The sequence below is a fragment of the Monomorium pharaonis genome, unplaced genomic scaffold (genome assembly GCF_013373865.1).
Source record: "Monomorium pharaonis isolate MP-MQ-018 unplaced genomic scaffold, ASM1337386v2 scaffold_547, whole genome shotgun sequence".
NCBI classification, from domain to species: Eukaryota; Metazoa; Arthropoda; class Insecta; order Hymenoptera; family Formicidae; genus Monomorium; species Monomorium pharaonis.
In genome coordinates, this window is record NW_023415854.1 from 18851 (window position 1) to 32762 (window position 13912).

General features: G+C 34.7%; 1 protein-coding gene and 2 long non-coding RNA genes across 3 annotated transcripts; all 3 read right to left on the reverse strand.

Annotated features, from left to right (window-relative positions):
* Positions 1–1356: 1356 nt before the first annotated feature.
* Positions 1357–2786, reverse strand: LOC118648618. Its single transcript, XM_036294950.1, has 2 exons — positions 2400–2786; positions 1357–1656 (listed from the first exon to the last, which is right to left on the reverse strand). The coding sequence occupies exons 1-2, from the start codon at positions 2718–2720 to the stop codon at positions 1597–1599; spliced, it is 381 nt and encodes a 126-aa protein (XP_036150843.1). The 5' UTR covers positions 2721–2786; the 3' UTR covers positions 1357–1596.
* A 2786-nt stretch (positions 2787–5572) lies between these two features.
* Positions 5573–7933, reverse strand: LOC118648619. The gene is made up of 2 exons (XR_004965352.1): positions 6335–7933; positions 5573–6254 (listed from the first exon to the last, which is right to left on the reverse strand). It is a non-coding gene; the product is annotated as an uncharacterized LOC118648619 (long non-coding RNA).
* Positions 7934–8465: 532 nt separating this feature from the next.
* On the reverse strand, positions 8466–12823 carry LOC118648620. The gene is made up of 3 exons (XR_004965353.1): positions 11944–12823; positions 11680–11730; positions 8466–10593 (listed from the first exon to the last, which is right to left on the reverse strand). It is a non-coding gene; the product is annotated as an uncharacterized LOC118648620 (long non-coding RNA).
* Between the last annotated feature and the right edge of the window lie 1089 nt (positions 12824–13912).

Here is a 13912-nt window from a genome sequence, read left to right on the forward strand (position 1 = left end):
CAGATAAGCAACAAGTGTGCAGTTCGCGTCGAGCCGTTTGGGAAAAGATATTGTGTACTCGCTTCTCGTTAATTATCTCTCGCCTCTTTCACGCGTTCTGCTCTTTTTTTCCCTTTCGTCTCTCTCTCTCTCTCTCTCCTTTCATTTTCGTTCCCGCCGCTTCGGTCGCGTTAACGCCCGGTGCCTACCAATAACGGACGATATTGCTCTCATCGAACGAGTTTTTCACGTCGCCTCCACGTCGTTTTATTCCTCTCCCCGGCGAACGATAGAATTGACGTAAATAAATCATGATTAAATCGCGGCGATTGAGTGGCAACTCCGGAAAAGAAAATGAAATAGCGCGAAAGGATCGAATGTTTCAACAGTGGAAATATTTGAAATGGACGCACAGTTCTCTTCTTGTTGTAAATTAAAATCACTATCTTTCTGATTAAAGAGAGATTAAAATAGAAATTCGTAGCTGGTCGTACTTTCATTAAAATTTTAATATTCTCGATTATATAGGGGACGGTTGAAATTCTTACGTAGCAGCGATCTCATACAAGCGAGACTTTACAATTACCCGTAAGCTGAGTAATTTCCGAAAGTCTGCTAGTATCTTCTCTTACGAAACGATAAATTTAGATCCTGACATTTAATTATGCGACACGAAGCTAAGAGTGGTTTCTTAGACTACGGAATGACTCTTGTTTCGTTTATTTTAATGGAAATGGACACTACGCTACAGCGTATTTGCTGAATTGTCAAGGACTTCGAATGATTACTCGGCAACTAAAAGTTTTTTGTCTGGCTTTGCAGCTGCTGAAAATAAATGTGGAAATTGCAACCTTATTATTGTCCAAGAGAAAATTATATTTTTATGATTTATATTATGCAATTATTACATCGGTTATTATATTAATTAATGAATAATAAACTTAAAATGATTATACGATATAAATAAACAATATAATATATATAGTTAATATATTAATTTTTAATTTATTGTTTAATTATATCAAATTAATTTTTATTTTGATTCTCGGTACTAAGAACTCCTTTTTGGTATTTTAATATTTAACATTCTTCATATGTTCACCCACACTTTCTCTTTATTCCGGCTAGGCAGGATGGAACGACCTTATAATATTGATATAATTTCTCCGGAGGGTCCGCATGACTTTCGACCACCGAAAGTTCGAGAACAAACCTACATGCAATTAAGCGTAACGGTTCTTCCACGTCTAATAATAAATTTGGCGGTGGTGCGGGTACCGGGCCGCTAATGCGTTAGAGCGTATAGATTGTTGTTAATGGGAGTTATAAGAACGCATTAGCCTGATAAATAGTAATGGGGTTTATTGGCGGAAAATCATAGCGTTTTTCACTGGCAAGAACTAAGTGCGCACTAGAAACTCGTCGAGTTCAGGCGACACTGTCGGAGTGCACTGAAAGTGCGAGTTTTTTGCATTCCCAACTAAACACGTCTGTTATTCTCAGTGCCATCTCAGTGCAGTTTTGTGGCGTATTTGGGCGTATTGTGCTACTGTATAACCATGGAAAGTTTGACCGATTTGACTATTTCTTTTAAAGTCAACAATGATATAATAAATATTACTCTTCTTCTATTATTTTATAAGCTGTTGTTCTTGCAACGCGAAAATGACTTTTGAACTGTAACAATAATATAATATAATTTTTAATATAGAACATGTAAGTCTGGCCAGTTGGTGTCGTTATTATTTAAAGATCTCCTTTTTTTGAAATTATAAATATTTATTTACTATTAGCATACATTACAAGAAACGTTTCGACTCTCTGTTTGGGTCTTCTTTAGTATTCTTTCGATTTGTAAACAATATTATAATGTTCTCAATCCAAGGTCTGATTAAAATAATAGGCAAGCGAGAAGAAAATCAATAAAAATGTATGTATCTTAAAATCTTTATTGTAAAATTATTAATTAAAATATTATATATTCCTTGAAATTATTAATTATGTATCATATTAAAAATATATAATTATTAATTATGTATTATATTAAATATATATATATAATGGATTATAATGGATATTATTTGTTTACAAAGGAACACTGTTTGTTGTAATATATGCGAATAATATTTATAATTATAAAAAAAAAAACCTTTAAATAATTATAACAACGTCCAGCCATACTTATATAGTTTATATTAGGAATTGATTTTTATTTCGGAAAAGAGCTTATGAAATAGATAAATATAAAATAATATAATATATTTGTACATATAGTGTATATATATAAATTGATAAATATAAAATATAATATATTTGTATATATATATATTGATATTTTTATACAATACGTATTATTGTTTTACGTAATGCAATAATTTGCAGAAACAATATATAATATATATGTATGTATGTGTACTTACATCCTTATCCGCAAGGTTATGCACTACTTGAACAAAATTTTCGATCTTTGGAATTTTTCGCGGATCTTCTTTTAATAAGTCATCTTCATCACTACTGGATGATGACGAAGAAAGCAACTGTAATAGTCCAAATGCTAATCGTGCATCTCGTGAATTTGAAACATCGTCATTATCCCGCGAAGCCATATTGCACTGAACTGACACCGTCTCTCGGAGCTCGTGCCGAATTCTCGCACTATAGTGCAAAAACTCGGCACTAGACTTCCCAGTGAAACAGCGCGCACCGTCTTCGTGCGCACCGAAACGTCCAGTGAAACACATTGTCCGCGGCTGGTGCGCACTGAGTGCGCACTAGTGCAGCCAGTGAAAAACGCTATCAGAAAATATGACGATAGCGCTGGGGTATCCTCCTCCCCCACCGTCCTTTCCTTGCTGCGCACGGACACGCAGCGAGACGTTCCTTTTTCTTGGGGTCTGCCATCAGCCACCATAAGTGCGGATATATGGACCCCAAGTTTATTATATTTGCCGGCCACAAGGAGGCTTCATCGGCTATATCTATGAAATACTGCTTTAGACGCGGGCTATGAGATCCTTTTCTTTCTTCCTTACCCTCGTTCCGTCGATGTATCACCATGTACGATCTTATTGACTGACAAGCTCTTTGAAACTCTTTTATAATATATAATCTTTAGCATCACTTTTATTTAGAAAATAATTTGGCATATTAAAATAATTCGAATTATTGATTGCCTTGACGGTATATGTTTTATTAGTCTTATTAACATTAATGCTATTCAATTTAATAAAGAAATCAAAAAAAGCTTCCCAGATTTGAAAAAAATTAACGTCTGTAGGGAAAATTTTGCGAGTGGAACACTTGGACCTGACCACGTTGTAGACTAAATGTAATAGCACCATAGGTCGTGACGTTAACGTATACAAACGCGGTCAATGGGTTTTTGGTTCGCAGCAAACGGTACTCGACTACTAGATGTTTATTTCGAGGGCTTTAAGAACATAAATTTTTCTGAAGAACCTTGAAAGCGAGGAACCTTCCAACGTCGACTATTTTCTTTCATAAAGTTGTACTACTTCGCGCTAGTGGATTACTGCTTGTAAAAGAGATGAAATTTACTCCGTAGCCATGAAAGAGAAAAAGAGATGGAATTCTTCTTTCAACATTAAAATAAATGGATCTCTACGTTTGGTGTTCTTTATTTTTTATCTCGTGTCTTGTATTAGTAATTAATAAATCATGCTTTCAATATGTGCATAACCAAATAAGGCAAGACACTGATTAAATGATTCGTGAATATATTTTTATATTTATATATAAAAATTTGTCATAACTGCTTCCAACCTTATAGCTTATACATATTTATTTTACACAATAACATTGATATTTCCTGATTTTAGTTATGATTTCTTTTAGATCTTGTATTTCCTATACTTAATTTATTTCTTAGAACTCATTCCTTGTTTACTCCAAAGAAGATTTAGCACACGTAGTCTATATCTATGTTAATTAATTTATATCAATTATTTACTCTCAATTTTTTATCTAACTGAAAATAAATATAGTCAAACTTCTTCAACCCTGTTTTTAATTGATTCGTATCTATTGACCGTTATTCTCTTATTTAGTTTTAATTAATATATGTTTATTTTTAGTATTTTCAAAGTATTTTTTAGTACATGTAAGTTTACTTTTAGTATAAGTAAATTTATTAATTTCTCAAATTATTTTAAATGACAAAGTGCTTTTTATAGACTGAACTACACGTCGTAAGGGATGTATACAAGAAGCATAAACGATTCACTATTTCGGTAGCAAGGATTCATAATCTCAAAACTTGTAGCTAACATATTTGAAAAATAGTTTCTTTTTCTCGTGATAGTCGTGTCTCGAGGATAAAAACAATAGGGCGACACACAAGGCGGAGTAGAAATCGGATGTGACTGCGCTCTCTTTCTATATAGCGTCAAGTTGGTCCTTTCCGGTCTCCCCCTTTATATTCGGGAGCGATATAAGCAGCACGTGTGGCAATGCGGTCGTCGTACGTGGTGACTCGTGGTAATGTATACGGGGCAACGCGCCGAGGAGGAACCGTTGGTGTACACGGCGAGAATTACTCTGAAGTCGGTCCCCCGCCGAATTATACGATTCACCTGGTCCCTATTTTACGACGTTTATATTACATCGCGCTGCGGCGAATCTTGGCTGCCGGCTTCTTGCGGCCTCGACTTTTCCTCGCCACCACGTCTAATCTTATTTCACCGCGGATATACTGCGGAACTGTGAATTCCGAAATTTCAGTTGTAAACTTTCGTCGTGTAAAAGAAAAGCTCAAGGCATGACGCACCGGCGCAATTGTTATAACTTTAATTATTTACTACTGGCGTTTCTCATAGGTATAAAATCGTATAAAGTAGTGAGTGATATTCGTAAATATGATGTATGTTAGTTTGTACAAATATTAAAATGTCGCAGAGTACGTCAAAAATTCGATCTTATTGTATGAATTTGACATGAAAAAGTGAGACGTAAAGCATAACGGAAATTGCTCGTAATATCAACTAAATCTTTGGCTAGAAACTATTAAACCAAGAAACTATTAAACATTCAATTCAATTTCAAAAATTTTATAACGAGGACAAGACTTCGAATAAAAATCGCTTTCTTTTTAATCTTTAATTTGACAGTCTAAAACAAGAATAAAATAAAAACAAACCATTAGTATAAATCAGCAGAATAAATTTTGCGTTTTAAAATGATATATAATGTAAACGTAGACGAATAAAAATGCATTTTTTAATAAGAATTAAAATTTAAAATAACAAAAATGGTAATTATTTTCACCAATAAGAATACATTCTTTTTAACAAACTTCTGGACATTTTAAGTAGAACATGTTTTATTTGGCGTTTGTAACAATTATATCGTTACAATTTAACGTAGCCAGTGCAAAGTAATGTTTTATGTATAACACCTTAACATTGTAATATTTAAATAATGAATAAAACGGAATAAAAAATTGGCTCGAAGAATTAATTTAATCAAATTAGACAAGATTTACATTTAAAGTATTTACGATTTTCATTTCTTTGTTTTTATTAGTTTGTTTAATTTTCATGATTAAGGAAAAACAATACAGTTCCTAAAAAATTAAGAATTTTAAAGTCATATTTTCTTTTACTTTTGTCACTCCTAAAGTAAATTCTATTTCTACAAAATCTTATCTTATATATTTTTATAAAAATTGAAAAAGTCTACTATTAATTTATCATTTGTAAGAATTCTTTCGAAAGTTAAAAAAAATCCTTATGAGATGTCTATTTTATAAGACGATATTATATAAAGTAAAGAAAAAATTCTTAAACTAAGAGTACAATTTCTTCGGTGCGTGTATCACCGTACAAATGTGTAACAAAATGAAATTGTGTGCTACAGGATATCCATAAGAACTACTATAAATATTCTCTCGTCAGAGACCTAAAGCTTAAATACACGATTCCGTCTGAAACAAGGCCGCAGCATAAATCTATCAACGAGGAAAGAGTTACTCATAAAAAATGAAAAAAAAAATGCAGGAGGGAAGATCGCTAACATCATCAGGGAGTCGTTGCGTTATCGCGGCGTATTTAGTCTTGCGCCCGTAATCTTCCCTCCGCTTCTCTGCCCCTTGCCCAGTCTCTTCACCGTTAATGCCGCGGGTATCCTTCGATAAACAACGAAGCAGCAGGTTGTTCAGATTTTATTTGTCGAAGCCGCCAACGCCCTTCTTCGTGCCCACGCTTATCGTTCTCGGACGTTCCTCCCCGGCGCTTTCTCTCTTTCCCCCTCCTAGAAAGCTGGAAAAAATTCGTAAACGGGTAAATATTAAAGGCTCGACATCCCCCCCCCCCCGTTCTCTTTAACCCGTTGTACGTACCGATAACGGGGGTCCCGCTTTTCGGAGCTTCACGATACTATCTTTATTTCTCGAGATCGTAAAATTTTACAGTCGAGCAGGGATTTTTATCATCGCGACGATGCGTCGCTTCTTTCGCTTTTACCGTGCCCATCTTCGCCGGGCGCGGTAACCATACGATGGGGATGAAACGTAAACTCACAAAATTATCGGTAATTAAATGTTTCGTTTTTACAATACCAGTTGAAAGTTATCAATGTTTAAAAACTGCATGCTTCTTATTAGGACATATAGATCATGTTGTACTATTTCAAAAGTCTCATTACTCTTCAGATTTCGTATTACAGCGTATAACTTTCTGTCAACTTCTTAAAAGAAGACTAGACCATATTCACACCCGCACAAAAGAAAAGTAACACAATATCAATAATCTCGAGATAAAAGCAAAAATATGTAGATATTCTTTTCAGAACAGAAAATATTTTATTCTTGTACATCTTCGATTAAAACGGATGTAGTTCTGATTTACAGAAGTCAAAACTTAATATTAAAAACGTAACAGCGTGAAAATTTGAACGTTATTAATAAATTATCCCATAAATTTTTAATGATTAGATTCTAATGCATCCATTAATCATTTAGGAATTAAGTAATAATAATGTCGAATTTCTTATATAAACATATTTGCACATTTGTAATGATTATTATAATCAATGTTTGTATTACTTTTTATAAATAATACTCAATTCTAATTGAGACTGAAATAATCCCGACAATTAACTAAAACTTGCCACTTATCGTGATTCAACAAAGCACGTATTTAAACGAAATATTACATGTAAACGATATGGATAAATAGAAGTACAGGAATGTGACTATTATTTTCTAATTTACTGATATACGTTTGAATAAAAATCAACATTATGAGTTAAAACATATTATAAACCAAACACTTAATATTACCTTATTAAAAATATAGATTAAAAATAAAATCTTTTAATTAAATTTATATTAAAATCAAACAATTCAAATTTTATATCCCTTATTTCTTCAACAAAGTATTCAGTAATTGATAAAAAATTTCAAATTCTGAATGTATCAATAAAATATTTTCTGATACTGGTAGTAAGTCTGCAGTTTCTAAATTTCACTAACTTTTAGGTACAATAAGTAAATAAATATATTATTTTTTTAATAATTATACATTTATTTTGAAGTAAAAATTACTAAAAGACAGTAAATACTTACTAATTAATACAGCTATAAATATACCACTGAAAATGTAGCATGTTAATTAGTAAGCATTCACTATCCTTTAGTGATTTTTACTTCAGAATTAGTATATAATCATTAAATACTTTTTTAAGATATATATATAATCTAAAGAATAAAGAGTACATAATGATACGGTTAATATAATAAATTTATATTTCTGTTATGTTATTATTTAACTTTGTTGGACGGAAATTTAGATTTCTATTACCCAAATATCTAAGAAATGTCTTTGATAGTAATAGCATATATACGTATATTTTGTAACAAAAAAATTTTTTTAATTAATTTAATTATCAGAACTATTGACAAGACGTCTTTAAACGATAGAACTCTATAGATTTAGTCTTCTCTGTGGTCGTACATTCAAAATACGGTGAGATGCTATTATGTGATTTTGGAAGTTAGCATCTCATTTATAAAAATTTAATTAAAATAGGTAATTCAACGGAACTATTGTTGAAACCTATCAAGAACTGTAGAACTATGCTGGATGCAAGTAATTCTGCAGTATTTTTATAAGATGCTAAACTTTGAGATGCTAACTTCACACACGTTGATTATGTTACTATTTTACGGTTTTGATTATAATTGGCTGATTCACTTTTGATTGCTTACGTTTTTCTACATGTCACAAGCATTATTTTTTCTTTTCCATCAAAAACAAAAAAATTAAATTATAAAATTTTAAAAAATTTATTTATAAAAAATGCTTAAACTTTAGTCCTGAATTTAGTTACAAGGGACATAACAACAAATAATTTTCTTTATAATAGCTGCGAAAATAAAATAATCTATTTTTTTAATTTTAAATAATATTTGAACAAATATGTAGATCAAAATAAATACTTACTAAAATATTTATTAAACTCTTTTTAATATATGTAAAAAAATTTAATTCGCAATGCTATGTCTATTAAATTTGCAAATCAGTACTGCAAAGTGCAATTTTACATAGAAACAAAAAACAAAAATAGTTTTTAAATTAACAAGAGAATTGTGCTTACAATTTACACAAATACTCAATAACATAAATACGTAATAACAGAATAACATGTGATACTTTTAAATATTTTTAGAATGCTTTGGGTTGCGATACATAACATTTTAAAGAAAACTAATCAATCAGATTTGCGGATTTTACGTAACTGTTAATCGTAAAATCTGCAATTAAGTGAAATCGTAACCAACTACGCTCTTTACCTCCTCGCGGACGTCATCGGGACGATCGTCATTATCGTTTGTCGGAACAAATGGGGAATATACGTGTGGATAGGACAACGCACTCCGCAGGTGGTACGGCGAGGGTTACAGTTCGTCCCGTTGTACCGCGCTCGTCCATTAGCCCGCGTCCACGAAAATTATCTGTGACACAAAGACGATAGGTGGGCGCGCGCAAACAAGTTAGCCGTCTCCTGATTTCGCGGAGTGGCAGCCTCATAATTGTTACGACGTAACCTCCAGATAATCGCGTCTAAAGTTTCAGGACGTTTCGTACAGTTAGTTGGCGGTTTGGTTGGGAGCCGGGCATTTAGCCCGTATTGTCGTGCATACGCCGAGCGTGGATGTACACGCTCGGAGTCCTCTTTGCCTACAGGCTCGTTCAAACGGAACGTACGTGTTCCCTTGCTCTTGTGCCGGGCCAGGGGATTGTACTCCTCCCGGCCGCCGGCTCGAGTGTCCGTAATCCGTTCATGAACGAACTGTTGGCTGACGGTAGACACGTACAATGCTTGCCACTTGAACTTCCACGGATGCTGCGTAATCGCGCTGTTAATATCGCATAATTTCTATTTTTCGTCCTCGACTCCTTAATCGCTCGCACGTCTCTCGGGGAGGGGGGTCACGATTGGTAGCTTGTTGAACAGTTCTTTCCTTTTCGACACATCGCGTATCTTAATCTTCTCAAGAGCCTCTCTCCCTCAGCTATCATTCCTTGTAAAAGTCGCACTGATCAGATCGACCCTTCACATTTCAGATCTCCAATCTGTTCAGTATATATAATTGTTAAGTTTCGTAAAGCTCATCATTTTGGATCTGAAATGCATAGAAATCTATAGAACAGATACAAAACCTCGTGCAAGAGAAAGCGAGAGAGGGATATTGAGAAAGACACACAGAGAATATGCAGAGAGCCGCGGTTAATGCGTGTGCGAGCGACCACACGAATTAACGCTTGTTTCCAAAAGCCCTAACGTGCCTGCGACAATTCTTGAGTGCTGTCTGATGCAGAGGCAAAAAGGGGAGGAAAGAGAGAGAGAGAGAGAAAGAGAGAGAGAGAGAGAGAGAGAGAGAGAGAGAGAGAGAGAGAGAGAGAGAGAGAGAGAGAGAAAGAGAGAGAGAGCATCATACCCTTCTCCGACCAGCAACCTTCCACCTCCGTCTCTCCTCCACCTCCATCGCCGCTGCCGCTGCCGCCGCCGCCACCTCCGCCGCAACCAACCCCTTTCTCTGACCCCGGGGATGCAGAGCAACCACGTTAAACGTTGGTAATGTTAACGTAAATAGATTATAACACTCTGTTAAACAGGCAGGCAGGCGGGTGGGCCTCGGCTCGTGCGAATTACTCACGGATCGCGTGACACGTTCCCCTGTCCTGCCAACCGCCGCCGCTTTTGGCTATCATCCTACGTGGTGCACGCGTCGACGACGCTGTCCTCCCACCGTTCTCCACCCGACTTGACTGTGTCTACCTACCTACCAACCGATGCGGACGCGACGCGACCCCGCGCACGTACCTCGGCGCCGAAAGCAAGCGTGACCATCCTTGCGTTCGTATGAAATGAAATCGCCGAAATTTCCTTGCTCGTTTTTCGCGGGACCGCAGAAATCAGCTTGCGGAATGAAAGTTGCTGCTGACGGAAACGGGTGTTTTGGCGTACGGAACGGCTCCCTTTCCGATTCTGTTCTGTCAAAAGCCATGCCAGCCGCTCATTTGGTTACTTCGGCCTTCGAACGCCACGTTCAGGCTCGTATTTATATAATTGCGCTCGTATTGAAGAAGTCAGCTGAAATCGGTTTTGAAATGTGCGATACGATTTAATAAATGAATCTCAGTATTTGTAATATAATACTTCAATTGCAATTCAATTGAGATTGTCAAATAAAATTTGTCTCAAGATGTGACCCCCCAGATGTGACTTGTCCCCCCAAACACTTGAAGATTTCTTTGTTTCAACTATACAATGATAAAAAAATATCATCTTGTATTAATCGAATAACTTGAAAACATTTGTATTTCTATGCTGTAGTATATACATATATTATTAACAATATTATTTATCAAATCGATTCAGTAAAAAGATATTTTAAGTGATTCCAACATAACACACTACTACACAACACTCAAATCTGTAAGAATCTTCAAAGAATTCCTCATGTAACATGCAGCAATATGTCGATGTCAAGAAATGTATTGTCAATCGAACGAACTTCAAGTAGAAGCGTTCTGCTCATAAAAGTATTAGGAACGCGTTATGGCGCCCACATTCTATAGTGGCGCGTGAGAATAATACAGACCGAAAGTAATCATCAAAAAAAAAAAAAACTGAATAATTGTGTTATACATATTCACCTCACAATATTTCATAAACGCATAAAGCTTGTAACAACTTTATCAATAAATTTATTTTAAACATTTTAATTATCAAAATTAGAAAAGAGTAAATTATCAGAAACATAAAAATTATTAGAAACATTAAAACCTTTATGAATTTTAATGAGATGATATACGTTGCATATACAAGAATATAAAAACGCAATGTATAAATTGAAAATCGTTAAGAAAAAAACGTATACTTCATATATCTTGTATACTACAATTTTTCTCTTACGATTTTAATTAAATGCTGTTTATTTTATATCACGCAAGACAACATTATAAATCCACAAATCCGTACATTTGCAATATTTTTATTGCAATACAAAACCGTACATATTGCAACATTTTATATGCAATATCTCAACTTATTCTTTAATGTAACTGGATTCTTTAATTATATAGATATGCATCTCATTATGGAAAACATAATGTAATCATAGAAATTTCCTATAAATATTGCAAGTTAAAATAAAAGATAATAAAGATGACTTACAAATACGATGCTCAGCAGCGGGGTGTCGTGACACACAATCACTTAAATAATCTGTAAAATTACAAATATATCCAGATTACAACATCGCTCGAAAGAAACGATATTTTAAAGTAAACGATCGTTACGAATTTTTCTCCTCTATCTTTTCTTTAGTACAGACATTTATACGATAGTCAAATAGCCGTGTAACTTTCAAGAGGCGATTAATCGTCCGCAAGAAAACGAGCATCCTTGCGAGCATAAAATGAATAAGAAATTGCTCACCTCACGGTTGCTCGGCTGTCACCCGATGCCTCCTAGGGCCTTGTCTTCCTCTCTTATTCGTTGTTTATCCATGTAGCACTCATTCGCGCGGACGACAATCGACTGATTACCGCTGATATCGCTGATCGATCGATGGAATATGACGATCGCGCGGTGTCCAGAGCGGCACTCCCGAGGTTATGTTCGTTCACTCGCGCGAGGACACGTTCATTACGATCATACTGATCATGAAAACACAACACACGACACTCCCGGCCAAATAACACTCCCAATACGTAAATCGTACGCGACGCGCACCGTACAGGCATTGCCTTTCGATGGACGAATAATGGACTAGTCCGCTCGCGTCGCTCGACAATTTTCCAATAATTTTCGCACTCGAAACGAGATAAATGTGTATTCGAGCGTTGCAGAGAGACAAAGGCACGATGCTGAGTGCAAGCAGCGCGAATAAATTCGATACGAGCTCGAGAAATACACACAGTACGGAGAATACATAACGCTACGACGCATACGCAAAGTGCTAAGTGACGAAGTGGATCGGCCCAACCGACGAGTCGACGAGTCGAGCAGCGAGTTGACGATCGCGCGGCTAATTTCACGCGGCACAGATGCTACCGATGCATCCGCGACGACGATGCTATTGCTTTTGATCGCACTTTCGTGCATCTTTTGTGTTTTGACCCTTTAAGAGGATGCTAAACTGCCCGGCAAACTTGATCAAGGTCGATAACGCGTAAACGCGCGCGTTCAACAGACGGAGCGGACGAGCACAGTGCGCGCACAATGATTCTTTACTGTGATTGGTTTCTGTTCTAATGCACTTAGAGACAAGAACCAATCATATCAGAGAATTACAAAGTACTCACTGGTCATCTCTGTCTGCTGAACGCACCAATGTAGAGTCATTCGTTTATCCTTGTTTATAAAAATATTCTCTTCAAAATACGAGTTATGTTAGTTTATACGTATAAATGAATGGTATCCCACAGTTCGGAATAGATTGAGGAATAAGACTGTATTCGTCAAATTACGATTAAAAGCCATACGTATAAGCTACATAACTTGTATTTTGAAGCGAATATTTTTATAAACAAGGGTAAACGAATTACTTTACATTGTCGACCTCGATTAAGTTTGTCGAGCAATTTATCCCGATTTTTTCTAGGAACAATTTGCATCCAGCATGTTCTGTTAATAATTTTTAGATTGTTCATTATATATCTCTAATAGAATTTTAAAATTGTCGTAGAAGAAATGTTTTCAATTTTCGATGAAAATAATTATAATACTGTGTATGTAAGAAAAAAATTATAATATTATATTCAAATCACTTAAAATAGTTAATATCTTTTTACTCAATCGATTTGATAAATAATATTAGCCAGATAGTTTAATAGTTGTAGTGTAGGTTAGTGTAGTTAGTGTTTTTTTTTTATATCTATTAAAAATTTAGAATTAAAGTTACGTATATTACAGATGTTCAGCACTAGCGGTTAATTTCGGAAGACATTCTAAATGAAATATATAAAAAAACAATACATCTACGTATAAAAAAATAGGATATAATATCATCTTCTTCTTTATTAAATTAATCAATAGATCGTGTTATTTAAATGATAAAATAATAAAACACAATAAGAACCATTAACAATTAATATACATTACGAAGCACTCACACACACACAGTTGGAAGTACGAGAAGTAGAATTAGATATTAGTAACAAAAAGACAGAATAATTAGCATTCCTAATTTTTAAGGAGTAGTAGTAACCTCGGTTTGGCTAGTCAAAATAAAGAGATAGCACAAAGCTAGAATTTAAATTTTGAAGTCAAATTTCCTGAGTACTACACTAAAAGAATATCATAAAATGACTAAAAAATACCATGACTTTCAAGAATAAAAGATACATTTCCAGAAAAATTAATACCTCGATTATTAGTGGACCGAACCAAGACCTAACCAAGA